Below are 23,333 nucleotides of genomic sequence, written 5' to 3'. Positions count from 1 at the left end.
TTTTGATTTGAATTTTCTTAAAGGATCAAACGATATTAACTCTTAACAATTTTATGATGATAATAACCTAACTCCATATGTATTTATATACTTCTTTGATACTGCAATGGTTCTGCAATCTCCTTAACATGTACATGGCTTCCATTGGTGCCAAATGTACGTCGTCCATATATTTTCAATCTCTTCCATGTTCTTCTATGGTTCCTCCTCAGATTATCTCCCCAGACAATCTTTCTCTTGGTCTTTTTCCATTGGGTGGGTCTTATTGCAGTATTCAGGCTATCAATATTTTATGCATTGCTCTTATTATATAACCAACTGATCCCCATTTCTTATTGTACATTTTTTGAATGATTTCTTTCATTTCTTGGATATAGATGTGTTTCTTCCCCTGACCTTTGGATCACATGTAACTTTAAGTCTTAGGAAGATTATGGTGTTCCAAAATTGATAACCAATATCAAACATTTAAATGAAAGAGATTATTTTTGTTCTAGAGAATACCTGGAAGTAATTGAAACATCTTTCTCTGGCCTACTCTTCCACTCAGGTTCTAACTCATCATCTATCCTAAATGCCAGCCTAAGATAGCAGAATTTCTGAGCTTGGTCAGTGCACTGACCTTCTGACAGTGTAGGATAGCATGGAAAATAGGCATTGTTCATCCACTCTGTTTTTTTCTTTTGTGTGTTTTTTGGGTTGGTCTCCTGATTAGAAGCAGCCAGTTGGTACAATGTGAAAAGCACTGAACCAGGAGTTGGGAAGACTTTGTAGTTGTATGACCCTGAGCAAGTCACTTAACTTCTGCCTCAGTTTACACATATGTTAAAATGGGGATAATAACAATACCTACCTTGGGTTGTTGCATCCTTCAAAGTGCATGGCAAATGCTAGCTATCATCTTCATTATTATAAATTAATTAACCTGATCAGAGTGGATAGTGAACAAATCAGGAAAAACTGGGTTCAAGAGTGCCTCTAACACATATTGGTGTGGGCCTTGTCGGGTCACAGGCCCTAAAGTAATAATAGCAGTAATTGCAGTCATAGTAAGCAGCATTTATATTGTGCTTTGTTTTACAGAAGGACTTTACTTATATATACTTGTTTGATCCTTACAACAACCTTATGACGTAAGTGCTGTGCCTAGAGGTATGTATCCGAGTCAGGTTTGGACCTCATGGCTCCTGACTCAAAATCCAGGCAGCTGCCAGGCTGCCTCTACTTCTCTAGAACTGTAAGTGTAGGGACAGCTTCAGCCTGTGTTGGAAGAGGGAGTTTGTTCAGTGGGGAGATCCCAGTCCCAGTGAAATCACAATTCATTCTTTCTTGTTCTTCAAGACAGACTAGTCTTGCTCTGGGCTCTTGGACTCTGACATCCTAGGCATTGGTATAATACTACTCTCAAGACACATTCTAATAGAAGAGACAAGTGCACATAAAAATATATCTAGCCTAAACGTAGAACTAATATTTAGTAGGATTTTATTCTCTAACTAGAGGAATGTATGTCAGAAGGTATTCAGGAAGATTTATTTGGAATAATATTTCAGGCTATGATTTTTAGATTTAAACATAAGGCTTTTTGATCTATTTTCAGAAGTCCTAAGTAATTTTGGGGGGTTATTTACCAGAGTATTATATTCAGGTTTTTTTTATTTCTGATGGTGATTTTAGAAATCTATGATTCTTTTTGTATATCTCTAAATGCCAAATTGAAGGTCAATCAATAGCTTTGGCTAAAAGCGAATTCACAGATTTTTAAAAGAAAATTACTGCTTTTTCTACCAAATTTTCCTGTTTCTCAATATATTCATATTTCAAATTTGAGAATCTGCTTTTATAAAGAAATACTGTACCTGATATTCAATTATTCCTACTTTCTCATTGCGAGGTAGAGCAGTGGATAGAATACTGAACTTGGTGGAATTAGGAAGTCTTTAATTCAGATCTGATCTCAGATACTTATTGTGTTGCCCTGGGCAATTCTTTCATCCCTATTTGTCTTAATTTCTTCTTCTGTAAAATAGGAGTAATAATAGCATCTACCTCCCAGAGGTTGTTGTGAGGGTCAAATGAATTGATATTTTTAAAGTGTCAATTGAGCACAATGCCTGACATAGTAGGAGCCTAATAAATTATTACTTTATTATTTGTTGTATTTACTTACTTGCTGTTTGTGTCTTTAAATTCTGTATTGAGAGCTCTGTTTTCCAACCTAAATTTAATAGTTTTTAAAAAGTTTTCTTTTTGTTTTTTGAACCATTCTGAATTTTCTTAACTATTTTCCCATGATTTCTGGAGAATTCTGAAGGTTACATATTTCACTGGGCAATTGTGAATTGTAAATTTTCCTTTATAATATACATACTTTTGGTTTTTCTTATTCTTCCTTTTCTTTTTAAGATTTTCTCTACTATTTTATGAAGTTGTGATCTAGGTTTTTATGGAGGCTTTTTCTCTGTTGAATTTTTAGTTTGTCAGCCTTTCTCTAATATTCTCCATCACTACCTCTGGATTCCCTCCTCATTCGTTAGTCTCTCCCTCTTCCACTACTGCACAAATGACTAAGGATGTGCTGAGGCCGTCCTCAGTCTCTTGATTTTGAGATTCCTTTCCTGGATGAATTCTCCGAAGAAAGGCCTTAGTACTACCTGGGTTTCTGGTTCCCTTTCTCTCAAGTCTGTTATTTCTCCTCTTTCATCCATATCTCTACTCTCTTCCCTTCCTCTTCCTACATACCCCAATAATTCTCCTTTTTGTTTGTGAGGCTGAACAAACTCAGCACCCCTAACTTCACAAAGAAGGCATTGGTTTGACCAGCTATTCAGGCAGTGACAGAGTTTTAAAGGGTTCTCGGTGTTAAATCTTAAAAATAGCTGAAAAAAGGAAATTTTCTAAAATATTGGAAAAGAGAATGGATGTTAATTTTTTTTCATCAGTATAATCAAGATAGAACATAACTTGTCCACTCTTCATCCTATCTAATGTTTTTCAGCTCTTTGTTATTCATTTTTTCTAGAGGATTACTCCTAGGTATTAGAGCACTTTTTCTAAGTCTTTTATGTTTTGTGGATAGTAGTCTGCAGCCTTTGGACTGTCAGTCTACATTTCATCATAATCACAATTTTCATGCATATAATTTTTTTAAATTAAATTGAAAGAAATATGCTTTAACCATACATCTGTCCTTTGTCCTTTAGGTCATCTGCAATGTATTCCATGAATCAAAAATAATATAGTATTATCATAGGGGAAATGTTGGTATTAAAGGAAATTTTGTTGTGTGTCAGGAAGCAGTTTGGGATTATTGAAAACAAGGCAAATTTTTAATGCAAAATATGAATTGCAACTCAGGGTGCTTTCTTTCAAAAGAAATTGAAAGGTGTCAGCAGTTAGCCCCATATGCCTGCCTTCTTTCTTTTAAATCTTTATGAAAATGCCCTGTATCAAAGGGTTTCTTCATTGAAAATATGAAAAAAAGAATAAGCAGACTGTCGACTGCTTTTTTATGTTAATACATTGAATTGCTGGAAGCAAGCAGGTGACACACCTGCTGAAGTCTGCAGAATCAGGCTTGGGATAGAAACTTCATCTCTAGTTTGGACTAGTTAGCTTCCCGACCTTCCTTATGCAGACATCCTTCCCTTCCCTTTCTGTTACTTGTTTCCTGACATGGATCTTCCTTTTGTACGATTCCATTGCACCCATCCTGTTTATGTATTCACATTCTATAGAAAATTGTTCTGAACTCACTGACTGGGAAATGTTCTGTGTATCCTCTGCTCTGAGGGCATTAAAACTGCAGCTTGTATCTCTGTGTCATTGATGTGGGAAATTGAGAGCAGTCCCTTTATTATGCCCTCATATAATTTCTATCTCAATTACTTACAACTCAGAGGGGACAGACCAAGTTGGATCTTAGCTGGTAGCTCTTCAGCACATACAAGGTAGATTTTACCTAGGGAGATTTGTGAAAAGGAAAAAAAATCAACTCACTGGAAAAGATTCAGCCCTAGCTAGGAAATCAGAGACAGATCTGTGTACTTGTCTGTATTGCCTGTTTCTTTTGTGCCTGAACAATCTATTAGGCATAAACCACTGGACTCTGGGGTGAGCAGCCAACTAGCGACCTTGACACCCTGAGGAGCAGAGTAATTGGGATTGGAAAGCAAAGGCTTTGGCTGAAAACTTTGTCATTTTCTGAAGGCAACTAAGCAAGTGACTTATCTCTTTGTGTAGTTATTTATAACGACTAAGCTGTCTTGCCTACCCTTCCTGTCTAAATTGCTGGGAGATCCTGTCTGGTCTCATCTTATGTAAATCTCAAGGGATCAATTTGATCCCTTTCACTGATATAAATCTCACTGCAGTAGCCGTGATCTATCATAGATTCCCTCAATTCTGGTCATTCTAGTCTAGTTATAGTAATTTTGTTTTGTGGCAATGCCTGTGGATTTGGAAGCCAAATTATTCTTCCTGATAAAGGAATTCTGGTATGGTGGGGGAAAAAAATTTTTTTAATAACCAGTATCAAGTATGGATTGTATTAAAAGCCAAAATACAATATTCTTGACACAGGAGAGAATCTTTTGGTTTTGAAATATTACATAGGCTTAGGTTCAACTTGAAACTTAAGATTCAAGTCTGTTTTCCCTGATATCCATAATTAATATAATTCTTACACTAAACTTACTTTCTAAAAAAAAAAAAGTATTTCTACTGACCCTCTGAATTTTCCATGGGAAACAAGTTTTATAAAAAGGCAAGAACTTTTATTTACAGAATGTTTTAAAACTTTCAAAAAGCTATAGTCTCATCTTTCTTTGTGTTCCTAATTCTGGCAGAGTTGGAGATGCAGAGAGAGATAAATCCCCGTTTTAGCAATTTATATTATTGAAAACTAATTAGAGACTTCATTTTGAACCAACAAGGAAAAGAATATAATTTTTATAATGCATTTCAGAAAATCATGGTGAAAATGAGATTTGGATAGGTTTTATAAATATCTGGTGGGTTTGGGGGATTGTAACCCCAAGAACTTTTTTTTCCACACAAACAGTACACTTCTTTCTCATTGGAGAATGACAGATTTATTGGGCAAACGAAAAGGGTGATTTCATTGGCTAAAGAATAAACAAAAGAGAAATCAATTTACAAGTTTTATCTAGTGAAGTATAAAAGTGAGGGAAACAAACAAAAACCATTTTGCAATCTGCAATTTATAAATTGATCACATGTTTAAGAACCACCCACTTATCAAATCTTCCTTCTACCTTGGAAGGAAAGAGACTTGTTTAAATCAAGTAATTTGAGAATAAGCATATTTAATGTTAGATGAATGCTTTACCTTCCCAGTGAGTTTTTTGATTAAGAAGTATAAGATTAAGAGTTTAGGAAGAATTCTGTGCCTGTAAATTTGGAGAAATGCTGGTTAGAAATAGTTTTGAAATTTCTGATGATCCCAGCATTTTATTTCATTGATTTCAGTATTCTTCGTGATATGGCAAAATATCTAGAATCATGAGCACAATTTAAAATCCTCAGGATTTTATCTAGTTACAACATTTACTGTGAATTATTTAAAGAACTATATTTGCAGCATGGAATTACTTGAATATAGAAACCTACATTTTAAAATTCTGTCTTTGAAGGACCGGTAGAAGTGATACAGCTCTTAGGAAGAAGGTAGCAATAACCCTAAGGCCCCTGGCTTTGTGAATAATGTAATTGGAAGTGATGTATTTCTCCCTCTGGGCCATCCTGCCCTTGTTTACTCTGACCAGGAAGCTGAGGCCACAAATATCACTGCCTGCCATAAAACAGCTTGTTTTTGGTCAGGGATAACTGATGAGCAACAATAATGAGGTGTTTAAGTTAACACAAGCACAGAACAAAATGGGGATCTGCCACTTGACCTACAGACAGGTCTCAAGACAAAGCTTGGAAGGGGGGAGCTCTACACACAAAGTCAGAACCTGACCGCTCCTCAGCTCTCCCTCTAAGCCATGTTAGGAGCACCTGGTCTTTCTCACTTTTCCCTGTAAATTTAGTTTCTTGCTCCTGCTCCTTTGCTAACTTCTTTTGAAATTAGCCCACTTTAATTTGCATTACAGTTATAATAAACTTTACCCCTTGACTTGAATATGAGTTCGAGAGTCTACAAATTCTTTTGGGATACCTCATATCATCTGTCTGGAGCCACAACATTTTGGGGGTTCCCCTTGAATCCCAGCAGAAGAGTATGTTCCAACTTTTATGTGGGGAATATACATTCATGATTTTTATGTAAAAAAAAGGTTAGATTTGCAATAGCCATATTTCAGGAGAGCAGAAAAATGTACTTGAAATGGAGATTTTAAAATACAAAATTGCCACTTCAATCTTTGGCAGTAGACTTACAGAAGGTAGGGGGGGCATCTATAATTTGAAGTGGGGGTAATGAATGGCCCTTGGAAAACTTGAGACTTTATATGGTGCCATTTACAACTAAATCCAAACTAGACTTGTTTTGATTGAGTGTTCTAAACAAAATTATAATACGACCTCATTTAAAAGAGGTTGTATTTTTCCTCTTAGGACATTTGGCCCTCTATAAGTAAAACAGACCATGATGGAGAATATATTTAAACTTGGCATGGAGTTAAAATATTTGTAAGCTGTAAGAATAAGAATTATAAATATATTAAATCATAGTGCAATTACTAGAAATGTTTGACATACTAAATACCTTAAACTCAAAATTGTCTAATTTACTTTGATAAATTAATTGGGAAAATTATTATTCACAGTTTATATGTGCACTGAATGGTAATGCTTTCCGTCACTTTTATAAGTGTAACTGGGTCATAATTACTCTATTTTTTTCCAAATGCAACTAGTATAGAATGTCAAAATTGATAGATGAAAATGATTGTAAGATAATTTAGAATTGCATTCAACTAAATTAGTGACTGGCAAAAGTTGTGGTGCATATGTTTAAAATCCATGATACTGTTTTATATTAATATAATGCTTACAATTTCTTGAATTGTGATTTTGGGGTAACAATAATAGAAAAAATGTTAATTTTTCAAACTATGGTACCTATCAGGATACAATTATATCATTAGAAGAGTAATTCCCTTTTTAATCTAAATGCTGTGAAATTAAATTATCATTAATAGATTCTTTTGTTATGGTTAAAAAAAATGCCTTAGATATTTTGTGTGGGTATAGTTTGCTTTAAAACTGATAAGGATAACAATAATAATAGGTTTTTGGAAAAAGTTACAAAGAACTTGTAAATTCTCACCTATAAAGTCATTTGGGGACTTACCAGACTTTCTGGGTCTTCACCCTTAGCAAAGTCATAAAATCTTAGCAGCTCTTAAAAAATGAAGCTGTAAGAAAATAAGCAACAAAGGATATCCTTATAAAATTTAAAACAGTGTCTTAGTTTACTGAGAAACCAAGATCCCCTCCTCCATCACAAACAATCATGACCAAAATGACGAATGACTTGAATTTTCTTATAATATTGAAGTGATTTACATGATGGATTTTTTTATTGTTGATCATGAATATTGTGAATAAAGACATAACTTTATGTTACACACATACACACACACACACACATATACACACAAATTCTACTGTACCCAAAATAGTGTGTGAGTGTGTGTAACATAAAGTTATGTCTTTACAACAATTTAGAATTAGAGACCCTAGTTTTAAAAGTGTTTCTTTTTTACCCTTGATTATTATTCAAAATTATAGTGACCATTGTTTTTCTGGATTATGAGTAAATTTACACATATTCACTTTATGTGTAAAACTCTAGAATCAGATTATTTTCTCAATTTTTAATGACTGATTTCTACTTCAAGATATCTTTAAACTAGAAAAGAAAATCATAGTTGGAATGCATTTGGAAAGGGATCGAAACTTATTGCAACTTGAAAAACCACTGCACCTTGGTCTAAACCATTAGTAGTTGAACTTGTACTATGAAGTTAAGGATGTTTTGTCCTGGTATAAAAACTGAATATTGCCTAGCTTATGACATATTAAATGTTAAATGGGAAGCCTATTAAATCAGAATATTAGTAATAGGTCTTAGCCTCAGAATTAAACATAAGGAGAATTTCATTCTATATCACACCTATATTATTTCCAAGGACTTTTAAGGTTCACAAATACCTTGCTTCTGCCAAAATCTATCTTATTAAATATGTTCATTTTTTTTTCAGTAATGGTTTGTGATTATGAGTCATAAGATACCACAATCTCATAAAAATTAAAACAATTTGTAATTTTTTTAAATGTCCTCAAAAAGATATGATAGAGCATAAACTTTAACATGTAACAACACTAAGTTGTAAAAAAATTTGAGATGTGTTCAACCAGAAGAGTCCAGAAAGTTGGGAATAGGCCACGAGGAGAATGAAGGAAACCAACAATATCTCCCTTTGTGTGGCCTCAGGCCTCTGTTCAGGATTTCTAGAAGGGCTAGAGAATAGCCAAGCACTGGTATGCAGAATTATAATCTGTGTCAGTAACATGAGCTCTCATGCCATTAATATGACAGATCCATCAAATAGGTTGTGTCTTTTGTTATGTCCATCCTAAATGTATTCAAACACCTTTTCTCCTTATACAAACTTTTGTAGCCCTATTACTAAAGCTGTCGTCTGCACAAGTTTTCCTAGCTTACTCCTCATTCCCTTCTGATTTCATAACACTTAGCACTTTTTCAGCAATGTAGCTTTATAACATCTCATATTGTTACTATCATTTATGTTTTTTAAGTGGCTTGTAATTTTGGTGAATATAATTTGTTTTTACTGTCAGCCCTCTCTAAGACTCAAAAGATTTTTGGTGATTCCAAACTGGAATTTATATTAAGTGACTTAGGGAAATTTAGAATTTTGAGTTCTTGTGAAAAGATACTTATAGAGAAACTGCCCTAATAGGAAATAGTTTTAATGTTATTTTCAATATATTTAACTTATTACAGGAATGAAAATGTTGAGTAATATGGAATTGATAATTCTTATTTGTTAATTAATAATTTTCATTTTTTCAAAAAACAAAACAACTCCAACAGATCAGTTTATTAACAGAGGATCAGGCAGTGCACGAAACAGTAAGAATCAAGATGTTTCTCACATTGCATTTGGATCTAAAGTACTTGGACCACCTCCACCATCTGGTAGAAGAAATAGCATAAGAACATCTGGAGAGGTACGGGTATTGTTCAGAAATCTGTCTAAACATGGATGACATGGTGTGGTGATGCTTTGTTCTGGTACTGAAAAGCCAACTATAATATGCCCGTGATATTTTGAGAAAAATACAAAGGAAGAGAAAAGATGTCCTATTCCCTTCATATTTACTATTCATTTACTGATCTCCTGGTTTGTTATAATGGGTCAGAGCTCATTTACATACAGACTCACATATATGAATAACCCATATGCTTAAAGATCTTCCCCCTTTAATCTCACTTTTCACTTTTTTGCAACTCCAATATTTTTATAATATATAAAATTGTGTAATATTTCTCTTTGCACTCTAGATGGAAATCTCAATGAGGTGAACAGTCATGTTTTTTTCCTAAATGTTTTGTTTCCCTCATCACCTACTAAAGAGCTTGGCACACAGTAGGGACTTAATAAATGTGATAAGAATAAATCAGTGAATTCAATAGATGTCAATAGCTCAAAATAAACTTTAGATGATGTTTTTCATGCATAAATAGGCAGAAATTCAAAGATAAGACTCCACCTGTTGATATGTTCTTTCTTTTACTTTAAAACTGGATTAGACATCACCAGTTGGTAAATGAGCAAATTCTTGAACATTATGATTTGTATTTCTTCTGAAAGTCTTGCATATGAAAAATTATAAACCTGAGTGATTTTTGAAGTTTCTACCTTTTAAAAGGAAAGAAGTACATTTTTATTTTCATTTCTGTGTGTTTTTTTCTTCCTATTTATATACAGTATTTTAACTTTACTTAATTTTGTAGCCTTCCTTAACTCTTCCAATAATGAAATACATTAAAAAAAAAACCTTGTCCTCCGTTTTCTACTATTGAGGATAACTTGTGCTTTCATAAATGAAATATATGTAGCAGGTAAAATAATTCAGACTCTGAAAATCCCCATAAATCCTTCTTAAACATATCTACAAATTCATTGCCTCCTTGGAAAGTCCCAAGGTTACAAAATGAGCTTTGAGTAAGGAGGCTTTTTTTCTACTTACTTGAGATCTACATCTAGATGTGGGAAGAACTCTCATTATTTTATCAAAGGTCCTGCCTTCAGATCCTTCCCCTAATACAGAATGTATGATCTTGGCAAAGTCATCCACCTCCCAAAGATTCCCATTTTATCATAAGTAAAATATGGAGGAAAGATTAGATGATAGAAGGTCTTTTCCATTTCTGTATGTATAATCTTAATCCTAAGTGATTGTTTTGTTTTTCTCTCCAAGTTCTTTTAAAAACAAATATCCTTTAAAAATATATTCTGGGAAGGTAAAATAGATTTAATCAACTATTTAATTTGACAGTCTCTGATGATTTATCTTTTCTTATAGATTGTAAAATCCAGAAGTAGCAGAAATTGCCAACAGCATACCATAGTAAAATGTACCAACCGGTCAGAAATGTCAAGCCTACAGTTATATGAGTCAGAAGAGCAAGGAGACAAAGAAAATATTCATCTGGAAAAACAAATTACACCAATTAATGGTAAGAATTAATTTATAAAGATTAATTCATAATGTCAGTAGTCACAATATCATAATGGTCAATAGTAGACCTGTTCTTTTGTTAAGAAATAAATCCAAGTATTATATTGAAAAGAGTAGGGAACTATTATAGAAACATGTTTAGAATTCTTAATGATGCACATAGTCATTACTGTAAGTGATTTTTGTGTTTTGTTTTCAATTTTCCTATTTGAAGATCTTGCCTTTGGAATAAAAATTCTAAATGAGAACAAATTGCTGCTTTTTTAAAAAATCACCAAAACTTGATGATTGATTTTTTTTTTAAAAAGCACAACAGTATAACAATTCATACTACTAAAAAGCTACTCAGAGTTTAAGGAAGTTTCATTATTTGTTATTTTAAGATTCTTAAAAATAATATTTTTTATTTTTTAAAAGGGCCACAAATTTTTGAAATTTCTTCCTAAAATTTTATTATCTTAGGTGAAACTGATATTTTGCAGCATTTGGATCTAATTAGCAACCAATTTCATTACAAATGATATTCTATATAAAACAGATATTGTATGTAATTAGAAAGTGATGATGAAAATTAATATACAAATTTTAATTTCTTTAAAATCCTGTTATATTATGAACGTTCTTCTAATTCCTTCTAATACTGATTTAAACTTCCAATATCAAATAATCAAAAAAGAAGTTTATTTTGAATATTTTATTATGGAACATAAAATTAAGATTCAGAAGGAATTTGGCAGACCTCTTTATGCATGCTAATTGCTAGAGACAGCAAGGTGATACAGTGGAGAGCATTGGGCTTGAAGTCAGAAAGATTTGAATTCATATCCTACTTTAAATAGTTTATGACCCTGAAAAACAATCATTTAGCTTACTTGCCTTAGTTTTCTCATCCATGAAATGGAGGTAACAGTAGCACCTACCCACTAGGTTTGTTATAAAAACTAAATGAGAGAATAGCTATAAAATTCTTTGCAATTGTATAGTTCCATTTAAATTTTGACTGTTAATGCTATTGTTGTTAATATTTTTACCATATTCCCAAAGTAATATAGTTGGACAAAAATAGTATCCCTAAACCTTATGATTTCTTTCATTACCATAAAATATTAGGAATATTATAATTCATGGGTGAAACCTGTCTTTAGAATAGTATCTCAATTGAAACATCCTTTTCTGTGGTATTTTCATGTGCTTTTGAAATCTATAGCATTACCATTATGTGTAAGGGAGTCATTTCAGAATCATCTTCTTTTGTGTCGTGAGAGTATCAGCTGGTTAGGACAGAGGCAAAAATCAACATCAGTTTAGAAGAAAGGTTAAAGATGAGAAGATAGCATAGTGAAAAATTGCAGCAATTTTAATCTGACCTATTCATGTGATCCTTGAAAGAAAAAAAAAAATTAGAACTTTTGCAAATGTGAAGTTGTTGCTGCAGAGGGAAAGCTGAGAGAGCTCAAGAACCCCCTCGCTAGATCACCCCCATCTCTTTGCCAAACCTAGACAAGTGGCAGCCAGAAGCAGCATTCAACACACACTTATTTGTCAACTCCACAGAGGAGGTTGGACAATATTAGCTCATACAGTGGTGATAAGCATTGACTAGGAACGTGTCTACAGAGAGCTCAGCATGGAACAGAAGGGGCCCCCTCAGCCCAAGAGCATTCAGCTGTGAATGCTGGTGGCAGGAGGACAAGCAGACTCTCAAGACAAAGAATTTGTCATTGTTTCTCTCACAATCTGTTATCACTGTCAGGGATGGAGAAGACACCATTTTTGTAATGCATCAATCCTAAAACGTAAGAATGTCATTAAAAAAGACAGAATTGAGAAGCATGTGTGGGTCAAGCTAAGTACATGCTGAGGAAATCCATTCTGCAGAAGACAGTCTTGAAAGAATTGGTTTTACAAAGATATTTCAAGAATGGAGAAAAATTCAAATGATATTAAAATTTTAAAAAAAATTATGAGCTGACTTCTGTATTAATTTGCCAAGTGCCTACTTTTCTTGTTTTTGTACAAATCATTATGAGAATGATCTGCATATATCTGCAGTGAAAGCTTGAAATGAAACTTTTTGTAAATGGCATTCTATTGAAAACCAATTGACAAAAGGGTCAGAAGAATAAAGTTTCCTCTTGTGTTTATTTTTTTGTTGATTACCAAAAAAGAGGAAAAGGAAAAAGGAGAAATCAGTTAAGCAAAATACAAAGGTTTTTTCTTGCATATTTTAGGAATATGCAGAATTTTTGACAGTTGTATCACTGTTCAGTGATAAAATGATTATATCAAATTAGGCATGAAATAGAGTGATGCATGCTTGTCAGAGATGTTAATAACCACTGTCATAGAGGACTGTTTGTAAATAAATTTATGCTGGATAACTTAGGCCCCAGAATAATATGGGACTTTTCCAGTGAGATCTGTAATTATTTTAAAGCAAGTGACCTAAGAATCAAGCCAGAAGCATTAAGTGCCTACTAAGTGCTAGACATTGTGCAATCAATGTGGGAAAAACTAAATGGATGAAAAATGTCTACTGTCACTCATATAAGCAAAAACATTTTCAGCAGAACTTTTTGTGGTAGCAAAGAATTAGAAACCAAAGTTGCTTATCAACTGGGAAATGATAAACTATCAACTGGGAAATAGTAAACTCTACTATATCTATTTAATGTACTATTAATACATCAGAAGAAATTTTGAGAATTACAAATTCACAGAAACTAGGGAAAACTTTATATGAACTGGTACAAAGTGAAATGAACAGAATCAAAGGAACAATTTGCATAATGACTAGTATTTTTTTTCTTAGCACATTTAATATTTTATTTTTTCTCAATTACATGTAAAAGCAATTTTAAACTTTTTCATATTTTCAAATACATGGAAAAACTGTTTTCAAGCATTCATTTGTATAAGATTTTAAGTTCCAAATTTAAAATTTCTGAGTTTCAAATTCAATCCCTCCCCATATACAATCCCCTTTTCTATTCCCTATATAAAAAACATTCATATTTCTTAGTGATTACTAAGTTCATTATTGAAAAGAAATTTTTAAAGGAAAAAATGGAAATGCCTATTGTCTAGATTATGATAACAAAGTAAGATAGAAGTCCATTGAGCTGATACATCAGTAGATGCATTTGACATAGTATGTCAAACAGATTTGAATAGGAGAAAGAGAGGATCATGTATTACATTTGAAATTATGCAGTGTTTTTCCTAATTTGCTTCATGGTGCAAAAAATCCATTTTTCAACACTAGTATTCTGCTGTTTCATTGTGGAATTCCCCACTTTCCAAGCAATGGAGAGATGTATGCTAGATTCAAGTTAGTTGCTGCATATTTCCAGCATGATCTATGCCCAAGAAGTGACATAGGGGATATTGAGGTAATGTATGATCAGAAAATTAGTAGACACAGTCACATGACATAAATCAAGGATAACAGATGGGCTTCCCAAATACTCCATCCCATATACTTCTGATATAAAAAGCATGCAATGTCTTCAGCACATTAGGTGGATTTTCTATAGAAGAATTACTCAGGGATCAAATGCATAGATGGGTTTCACTTGTGGCGGAGAGGTGCCACGTATGAGATGACAAATCCATTGAAATGTATTGATTTACATATTCTGACACTATGCATTTTCTGTAGAAATACACATGGTAATAATTCTCCTTATAGAGACATTTCAGAATTAAGGAATGAAAACTCATTTCTTATCCAGGACTGAATTGTGCTCCTTCAAATATATCTTACAGGAGAAAAAAATTTTTTTTGAGAATATTTGAAAAGTAAATCTGTTAGTACCCTTTTGTAGCTGTAATTGTGTCATGTGCTGGATTATCTCAAATTCTCATTGTATCCTATATTTTTGCTTTGTCTTCATTGATATGGTAATGGTACAGCTGATTCCCATGTTATGCATCCACGTCCCCCTCCAGAACCATCCGCAGATAAGACTAACAGTAGACGAAGATTACGGCTAAAAAGCACCAGCAGAGACAGAACAGAGACCCGCAGTGGTAAGGCTCCAATGTGACCTTATCTCATATCTGTAGTTTACTCAAAGCAATAGACTTTATGTGTGTGCTGTAGAATCTAAAGGATTATGAATCAATTCACTGATGATATGAATGTCTGTCTAGAGGGATTAGGGAAATCAGACCTCCTAAAGAATTGCTTTGGAGGGCTAGCAGAGATTTGAGTGGTTCAGAAACAGAGCTTTGCGCTTTCCAGATGCGAAGCCAAGCAGACCTCCAGCAGGACTAACAGTGTTACATATGTGAAGGTGCTGCCCAGAGGCTGTATTGAAGTCTCTGTGGATGGATCCCCACCATTTTTTTAAAACTTTTTCTCTCCTTTTCCAAAGCAGAGGTCATGCCTTTTCTCTGCCTGTCAGCACATACTGCCATTTAGCCATTAGTAGCTCAATGGATAGACTATCAAAACTGGAGGCAGGAAGACTCTGTTTGCCTTTGTTTCCTCATCCCCAGAGTTGATCTTAAATCAAATGAGGTAATATTTCTTAAGGACTTTGCAAACCTTAAAGCACTATATAAATGCGCTATTATTAAAAGGATGGAAGAGAGGAAAGTACATTTAATATGTTACTGCTATGGGCCAGGCCTTGTATTAAGCACCAATGTTATTGTTTCCCTTGTTCAGTGTCAAACTAAAATATTTAAAGCAAAAGTCAAGACACACGTGCACACACATAGTCTTATACTACACTTGCTTGAATAATGTAGAGTTGGTACTCAAAAATCTTAACTCTACCTTGCCTCTTTCATCAGACTTTTAAAGGCAGTGAACAACAAAGTCAATCCTAGAATTTTCTGTAACCATCTTCATGAGACAGAAATTGCTCAGAAACTATAGCTTGGAAATAGCTGTAAATTATAAATCATAAATTTATACTATTTTCATGGCCCCAAAGAAATAGAATTTGATACCTTTTTGAAGCACCATTTTTGGTATTATTAATGACAAATGTTTTCAGTTCTTATGAATGTTTATCAGTTTAAAAAATTAGAAAAAAGAATCTACTTGAAATGATTCATTTGATTTTAACATAACCTATGAAAGAAAAAAAGAAAGATTCTATAAAATTACTCTGCAATCATTACTTAATTACAAAATTACCCATTCTGAAATAATTTTAGATTATTATTAAGCAATCTGCAGCTTTTACAGATTTCAGGGGAAATATGCCTTTCATATTGTAGGGACTTAGTAAATGTTTATTGAGTAGAGTTGAAGATTCTGGAAAATATTTATTCCCATCAAGGGAGCTCTTCAGGAAACAGCCATAATGAAGATATGACACCAGCTAAGCTCACCACTGTGTCCCATCAAAGAATGAACAGCGCAGTGACATTGAATGCCACCAGTCATCAGCAACTCTCTCCATATCAGACAGGTAAGAGCCTCCATTCTGTCATATCTACTAAAAGGCAGCAGGATATTGCTTTGTAGTTTGGTGGAAGTTAAGTGAATTTGAAATCACAGGAGCTGAACTTAAATCCAGTGTCTCTTACTACTATGTGATCCAAGATTAGTTACATAACAATTCTGGGCCTGTTCTTTATCTGCAAAATGGGTTTTGTAGATGATCTCTCCAGTTCCTTCTAGCTCCAGACCTTCTGATATTTCTGTTATCCTCTAGGGGAAAATGGATGTCATCTAACACTATTTTTTTTTGTAAATTCCATTTTCTAGGACAGAAATAACTTTCTGCAGTAGACACATTCTTGCCCATTGCCATGACATGTTAGCATAAACCAAACAGTATCTTGTTGGCCTATTCAAAATAAATACTAAAATTGTAGAATTTTCTGATATTTTTCATTCAATCCTATCACTCTTTCAAAAGATTATCTATTATTCTTTTTCTGCCATTCTGTTGTGTAACAAACATGGCTGAGATCTGTGACAGGATACATCCACATATCTTATTTAGCAGGTGTGCAGTACTTTTAGAAAGGCAAATTGTTTTTGAGCAAAGGAAAAAAGAAAACGAATGAATATTGTTTGTAGTTTGTCAGTCTTATTTATGCAATGTTGAAACCTTCATTAAAATGTTAGGCGCAATTAGAGTCTCTAGCATAAATCTGACTGTGTAGGGAAAACTAATTAGATGTTTAGGTGATCATTCTTGTATTTATCTTGTTTGCTGCAATATTGTGATTACATAGTAATTTACATATTTTCCTAAGAAAATACACCAAATTATTCATTACAATTGATATGGAAATAATTGGGGTAAAAATAAAATTCTTGAATAATGTTATAGTCAGATAATAGAATTTGGAAAATAACTTTTTAAAAAATTTTTCAAAATTTTTATTAGTCAAGTGTTACCTTTGGCACTAGGTCCCCAGAATTATTTAATTTTATTAAGCACTATTCTTATTATATTATCCTTTAAGTTTTGCCAGTGATTTTGGCAGCATGGTATAGTTGATAGAGAGCCAGCCTCAAAGTTGGGAAGACCTGAATTCAAGTCCTGCCTCTTAACTACTCTTGTGACCCAAGTCTGTACCTTCTCAGTGCCTAGAGCCCCAGGCCATTCTCTGAGATGCAGAGAAGGTATCAACCTGCATTGAGCTCCTTGTATCAGTGAATCCATAGTGAACTTTCTGATCCTTGTCTCTATTCTTTGTTTATAGTACCCATTTTAGATATCAATTTGATATTATATGATTTTTGTGATATTTATTTTTGTATGTCAGCAAAGAAGCATTTTTTTAGCACCTTCAGAATACCCAGAATCATTCAAAAAGACACTGAGATGGAGGTTTCCATTTCTTTGAAAAATGCTTTTTCTGATGAATCTCTGGGTCACAGATAAACAGGGTAACCCAGCCTAGACAGCTTCTCCCTTGCCTCATCTCGGCTGCATTCTCACATTCCCAGTTAGTTCTGTCTTCTTGTGGTCCATGTCAGGGATTGAAATGTTCACGCTGAACTGACTTCCCCAATTTGAAGGGGAAACATTGCACCGGCCTCCATAGCAAGCAGCAGGGAACCCGATGAGAGAGCACCTCTCTCTGTCTTTTCCATCATTTCTAATATTACATTACTTTAGCCAAAGAAAGGGGAGTTTGTTTGCTCAGTGACCATCAACATCCATTTAACTTCAACTTCTTCCTCTGTCAAGTTTATCATCTTTACTCCAGACATAGTTATAGTGAAGGGAGTCTTTGATGAGCTTGAAACTCTCTAGAACTAGAAAGACAGGGACTGAGAAGAGACCTGAGGCGTCCCTGATATAGAGAAACAGGAGCTCTCGAGTGCCTTCTCTGGCCCTCAGTGTCTTAGAGAATGGCCCGACTCGTCCTGACAGACAGTGAGGGTCAGAGATGAGAAGGGAGCATTAGGGGCCATGCTGGGCACTAGTGCCCATGGCTTCTGATTCCAACTGGGACTGTTCTCTGTACGCCTCTTGGGTAATACAGGTGATCACTGTTTGAGTGATCACTGAATTTCTTGATCACTTTTTCTTCTCTTAATTGAACAAGAATAAGGAATTAATTGCTTGTCATCAGTGACATTGACCTGTTGGTTAAATACCTGGCACCATTCCACATGGTTGACAGGATCATTATACATGTTTATTTTTCCAGTTGAGAATGCATAAACTGTTGTCATGTCGGTTCATCCATAGTTCACTAATACAGGGTGTTATTCTCAGACCCCTCAGCTAAAGTCACATTTTATTTTTATCAAACAGTCTGCTAATTGCTATCTTCATTTATCTTCCCTACTGTCAGATGAGTGGGTTTTTCCTGAAAATTATGGAGATCATTTTCATTTGTACTCCAGCAAACAATCCATAACCCTTGAAGATGATTCCTGCGATCATTCACACCAGATGCCAGAAAACAGCAAAGAAAGTGAAAATAGCCATCAGGGAGAAGAAAGCCAGAGTATTCCAAATGAGATTTTCACCTTCTCCTCAAGGCCAAGGTCCTTGCCTCATGGAAGATGTCAGCCTGCATTTGCAGAAGAGTGCTCCCTTCTTTTGGATTTCAACGAGAATGACAGAGGGAGGAGGAGAGGAGCCCAGTTGGAAGATGATTTTTGTGGAGGCGACAGCAGTGAAGAGGTACACAGCTTTGTGAGTGACTTGGAAGTAGAGCAGCCACCACTCTCTCGTTAGCTTAGCACCAGATCAGGGGGATGCAGGGAAAACTTGCCTGCTATTTATAAAAATGCAGCCAGTTGGAATCTCCATCAATAGTTACATCTTGTTATGGTAACTGTTGCTAATTTTTTTATTAGCTTTCACTATATTTAGTTTTCAGTTATAGAAGCGGTTTTTACATTTTAATCTTCATCTCAGAATAAAAAATAAAATCTAGCTGATTTATTTGATAAGACTGATAAAAACCTTTCAAAAATATTGGGTTTTTTTCCCTCTGAGGCTGTTACATTGCATTACTAAGTTTAGTGAGTTTTGAGGGCATCTTACTTTGTTTTCCTTGTTTCACTTTAGACCTGTTTGGGCTCCTTATTTTCTCTCTCTGAGGTAAAACAATTAAGGTTTAGGTAATGAATTATGAATTAGTATAGTATGTTGTTTATTTTAGATTCATTCAAAATACAAATTTTTATTTTTCCTTATATATTTTATTTAATATTTTCTCCACTTACATTTAAAACAATATTTTGCATTTGTTTTTAAAACTTTTGAATTCCACATTCTCTCCCTTATCCCTACCCTCAAACCCCATTTAAAAACTTATGTGTGAAATGATGTAAAACATTTCCATAAAGGTCTTGTTATAAAAGAAAACATAGGTCTCCCACCCTAATTTTAAAAACAAATCCTCAAGAAAAATAGAGAGAGAAAATATACTTCAGTGTGTATTCAGACACAATTCCTTCTCTGGGTATGGATAGAATTTTTCATCATAAATCCTTCAGTAGTCGTGAATCATTGTACTGCTGAGAATAACAAAGTCATTTACAGCTGGTCATCCCAGAACATTGGTAATATTTTATATATATATATTACATTTCACTTTCCTTGAGTTCATGGAGGACTTTCTATGTTTTTTTTTTTTTTCTGAGAGCATCCTGCTCATCATTTCCCATAGAACAATAATATTTCATGGTGATCACATACCACAGTTTATTCAACCATTCCCCAATTGTTGGTCCTGCCCTTGATTTCCAATTATTTGCCCTGAGAAGAGAGCTGCTACAATTATTTGTATACATATAGGTCCTTTTCCTCTTTTTAATCTCTTTGGTATTCATGCCCAGTAGTGGTATTGTTAAGTAGAAGGATATGCATGAATTTATATCCCTTTGGGCATAGATCATATCTTTTGATTATTTATTAATTGGGCCAAGGCCCTTATTTTTTATGAATTTACCTCTGTATTTGAAAAATGAGACCTTGTCAGAGAAATTTGCTTCAATATTCTTTTTATAATTACTATTGCTAACTCTGTTTCCCCTCATTTATTCTATTTTCTCACTCCTTTTACCCTATTCATCCTCAAAACTGTTTTGCTACTGACCACTCCTGCCCTCACTATTCCTTCTCCTGTATCATACTCCCTCTTTCCCATATTCCATTCCTCTCCTATTTTCTCCCAGGGTAAGAGAGATTTCTATACTCCTATTGAGTATGTGTGTTATCTCCTCTTTGAAACAATTCTGATGAGAGTAAGACTCACTCACTCGCCCTCTCCTCCCCCTAACTTTCCACTATAAAAGCTTTTTCTTGCCTCTTTTTAATGGCAGATTATTTGTACCATTCCACTTTTCCCTTTCCCTTCCTCCGAGGACATTCCTCTCTCACCCTTTAATTTCATCATTTTAAAAAATATATTATTCAGCTCACACCTGTGCCCTCTGAATGTATTTATACTCTAACCGCCATCATAATGTCCTAATGAGTATAAGTATCATCCTCCCATGTAGGAATGTAAACAGATAAACCTTATTAAGTCCCTTATGCTTGTCACTTTTCTGATTACCTCTTTATGCTTTTCCTGAGTTCTATATTTGAAAATCAGAGTTTCCTTTCATCTCTGGCCTTTTCATCATAAATGCTTGAAAATCTCATTTCATTGAATGTCCATCTTTTCCTCTGAAGGATTATACTCAGTTTTGCTGGGTAGAAAAAAAAAGAAAAAGAGAATCATTTCTCTCTATTTCTCTCAGGAATATCATATTCCAAGCCCTCCAGTCTTTTAATGTAGAAGTTGCTGGATCTAGTGTTATCCTGATGTGGTTCCACTATACTCGAATTGTTTCTTTTTGGATGCTTGCAATATTTTCTTCTTGACCTGGAAGTTCCAGAATTTGGCTATAATAATCCTAGGAGTTTTCATTTGGGATCTCTTTCAGGAATTGAACAGTATATTCTTTCAATCTATATTTTGCCCTGTGGTGCTAGAATATCAGGACAGTTTTCTTTGATAATTTTTTAAAAGATGATTTCCAGGCTCTTTTTTTTTAACCATGATTTTGTGGTAGACCAATAATTTTAAAATTATCAATCCTGGATATATTTTCCAGATAAATCATTTTTCCAATGAGATTTTTTTTCCTTGTTTTGATTTTGCTTTATTGCATTTATTGCAAACTGTTTCTGTTGTCCCCTCATTTTCCTTCCCTGTTATTCTTCTTTTAGCTCCTTGTTAAAGCAGGGCTCTATGTTCAGGGACCTGACCACAAGCCCTCATGGAGCTATTGGGGTGTCCTCCAACCCCCACTGGCTGTGAGACCCAGGGTGCTGAGTCCTGCTTGGGGTGGGGGCGGGACCTGCTCCCCTATCCTGGTGTCACAGGCTCTGTCTGCTGAGCACCTAAGTTGCCTTGGGTTAGAAAATGTTCTGCTCTGTCTTTTGGGGTGTTCTGCTGTTCCAAAGTTTGTTTAAAGTCATCATTTCAAGGAATTTAGAGTGGTTTAGGCAGCTGTAGGGCAAATTCCTGCTTTTACTCCCCCATCTTGGCTCCAAGTCCAGAATACAAATTTTTAAATGTCAATTATGTTTATGGAAAGATTTTTTTAAACTCATTAAAATCAAATGAATTTATTTGAAAACATGTTTCTAAGAGCTTCCCACCTTATAGTAGCCTTTATTTTTCTATTTTAAAATTAATTTACTTTCAAAACTGCTTTATGATTCTTAATGCTAGAAATTTATTTTTCCTACAAAAATGAATTATTAAAAATAACAATAGGCAGTTCTCACTTACATAAGTAGACTATTCTGAAGATCCCTGTACAGAGTGTTTTTTATATAATGTTCATCTCATGGACATGGGGAAGGAGAGAAACAAGAAGGGGCTGTGGGCCTTAAAGGGAAGAGCAGAGGAGAAACATGTTGAGGCTTGGCCGGAACTGAGGAGAAGAACGCATCGGAGAGCAGACATGTGGGAGATGGACATGGACACTGACAGATGAGGACGGGGGCCCCTGGGGACTCATGTGTGGGCAGGCAGGCCAAAAGGGCCCAGCTCTTTTCTCTGAGTTCAGGAGCTCTCTAACCAAACCCATGATCCAGTCACAGGGAATCTTGCTTTCATCTGGAGGGATTTTTTTGGTCATTTTTTTCAATACAGGAGGCCACAAAATGCTATCAAAAGGCGAGAGTAGGGGGAAAGATAGCAGAATACTATACAGTAAAGTTAATATAGATGTTTGGGGGGAATGCAGATTTCTTTTAGAAATTTTTACATAATGTAAAACTTGCATAAAGTGAATTTACATAAAGTAAGAAATATCTATATATAAAAACTGATCATAGGATCAGAATTAGAGTGGAAAGGGCCTTAGCCTTCATGCAATATCTGCCTAGAACTTAGTAGCTCAGAATCCATGGAGATGGAGAGACTAAACCTGTTCACAGAGGTATTATTTGAACCCAAGGCCTCTGTACAATTCCAGCACACTTTTTATATGCCTCATTGCCACCAAGGTTTAGCACATCTCAAGAAATAATTATAGGAACGTTTAAAAGACTGTGCAGAGATTTAGTTGTAAGGGAATTGTTTCCTGCTGCTTTATTCCTTTGTGAAAGGTGAAAGATAAACAATTGGAGTCATACTTATTCCTGAAGCCCTACACCTGCCACATTCATTGCCAGTAGAAATACATCAAATCTGCAGAAAAACACCCTGATAATTAGCAGAGAATGTTTTAACTTTTTTGAGTTGTTTCTAAAGCAGAATGTATGGCAGCTTCCTTAATACATAACATAAATGAATTAATCAGCATTTGCTTGAGGATACAGATACAAAAAATGGAGTAATCCTTACTGCCACAGAGCCTGTATTCCAACAAGGAAGACAAAAAGGATATTTATGGATTTGAATAATTTTTTTGGTAGTTTGATCACTCTGGCATAGAAGAAGTAAATTAATTTAAGTAAAATTGGCCTTTTTATTATATTAGCTCGGCCTATTCATGAGCAATTTATTTAGTTATTTAGATCTGACTTTATTTTTGTAAAAAGTGTTTTATAATTGTATATAGTTCCTGGGTTTATCTTGGCAAGTAGAATCTCAGATTTTTATATTGTCTGTAATTGTTTTAATTGCCTTATTCTTAAAGCTTATGG

The 23,333-nt window shown here is 34.4% G+C and overlaps 1 protein-coding gene across 6 annotated transcripts in view; it reads left to right on the top strand.

Annotated features, from left to right (window-relative positions):
* Positions 1–23,333, top strand: part of C1H3orf67 (chromosome 1 C3orf67 homolog) — a 196,915-nt gene that overhangs the window by 89,724 nt on the left and 83,858 nt on the right. For 4 of the 6 annotated variants that reach the window (XR_004232115.1, XR_004232116.1, XM_031953419.1 and 1 more), the window contains exons 8-12: positions 9,089–9,225; positions 10,585–10,738; positions 14,656–14,772; positions 16,038–16,169; positions 18,523–18,857. Coding sequence is in view for 3 of the 6 variants with exons in the window: in XM_031953419.1 (XP_031809279.1) it covers positions 9,089–9,225; positions 10,585–10,738; positions 14,656–14,772; positions 16,038–16,169; positions 18,523–18,857 (875 nt within the window). In the remaining 3 variants the exon portion in view is untranslated. Of the gene's footprint in view, positions 1–1,083; positions 1,134–9,088; positions 9,226–10,584; positions 10,739–14,655; positions 14,773–16,037; positions 16,170–18,522; positions 18,858–23,333 lie in introns of those variants that run through there. The other 2 variants (XM_031953437.1, XR_004232117.1) reach the window with 2 other exon arrangements.

The sequence above is a fragment of the Sarcophilus harrisii genome, chromosome 1 (assembly GCF_902635505.1).
Source record: "Sarcophilus harrisii chromosome 1, mSarHar1.11, whole genome shotgun sequence".
Lineage (NCBI taxonomy): Eukaryota > Metazoa > Chordata > Mammalia > Dasyuromorphia > Dasyuridae > Sarcophilus > Sarcophilus harrisii.
This window is presented reverse-complemented; position numbering and strand designations above follow the sequence as displayed.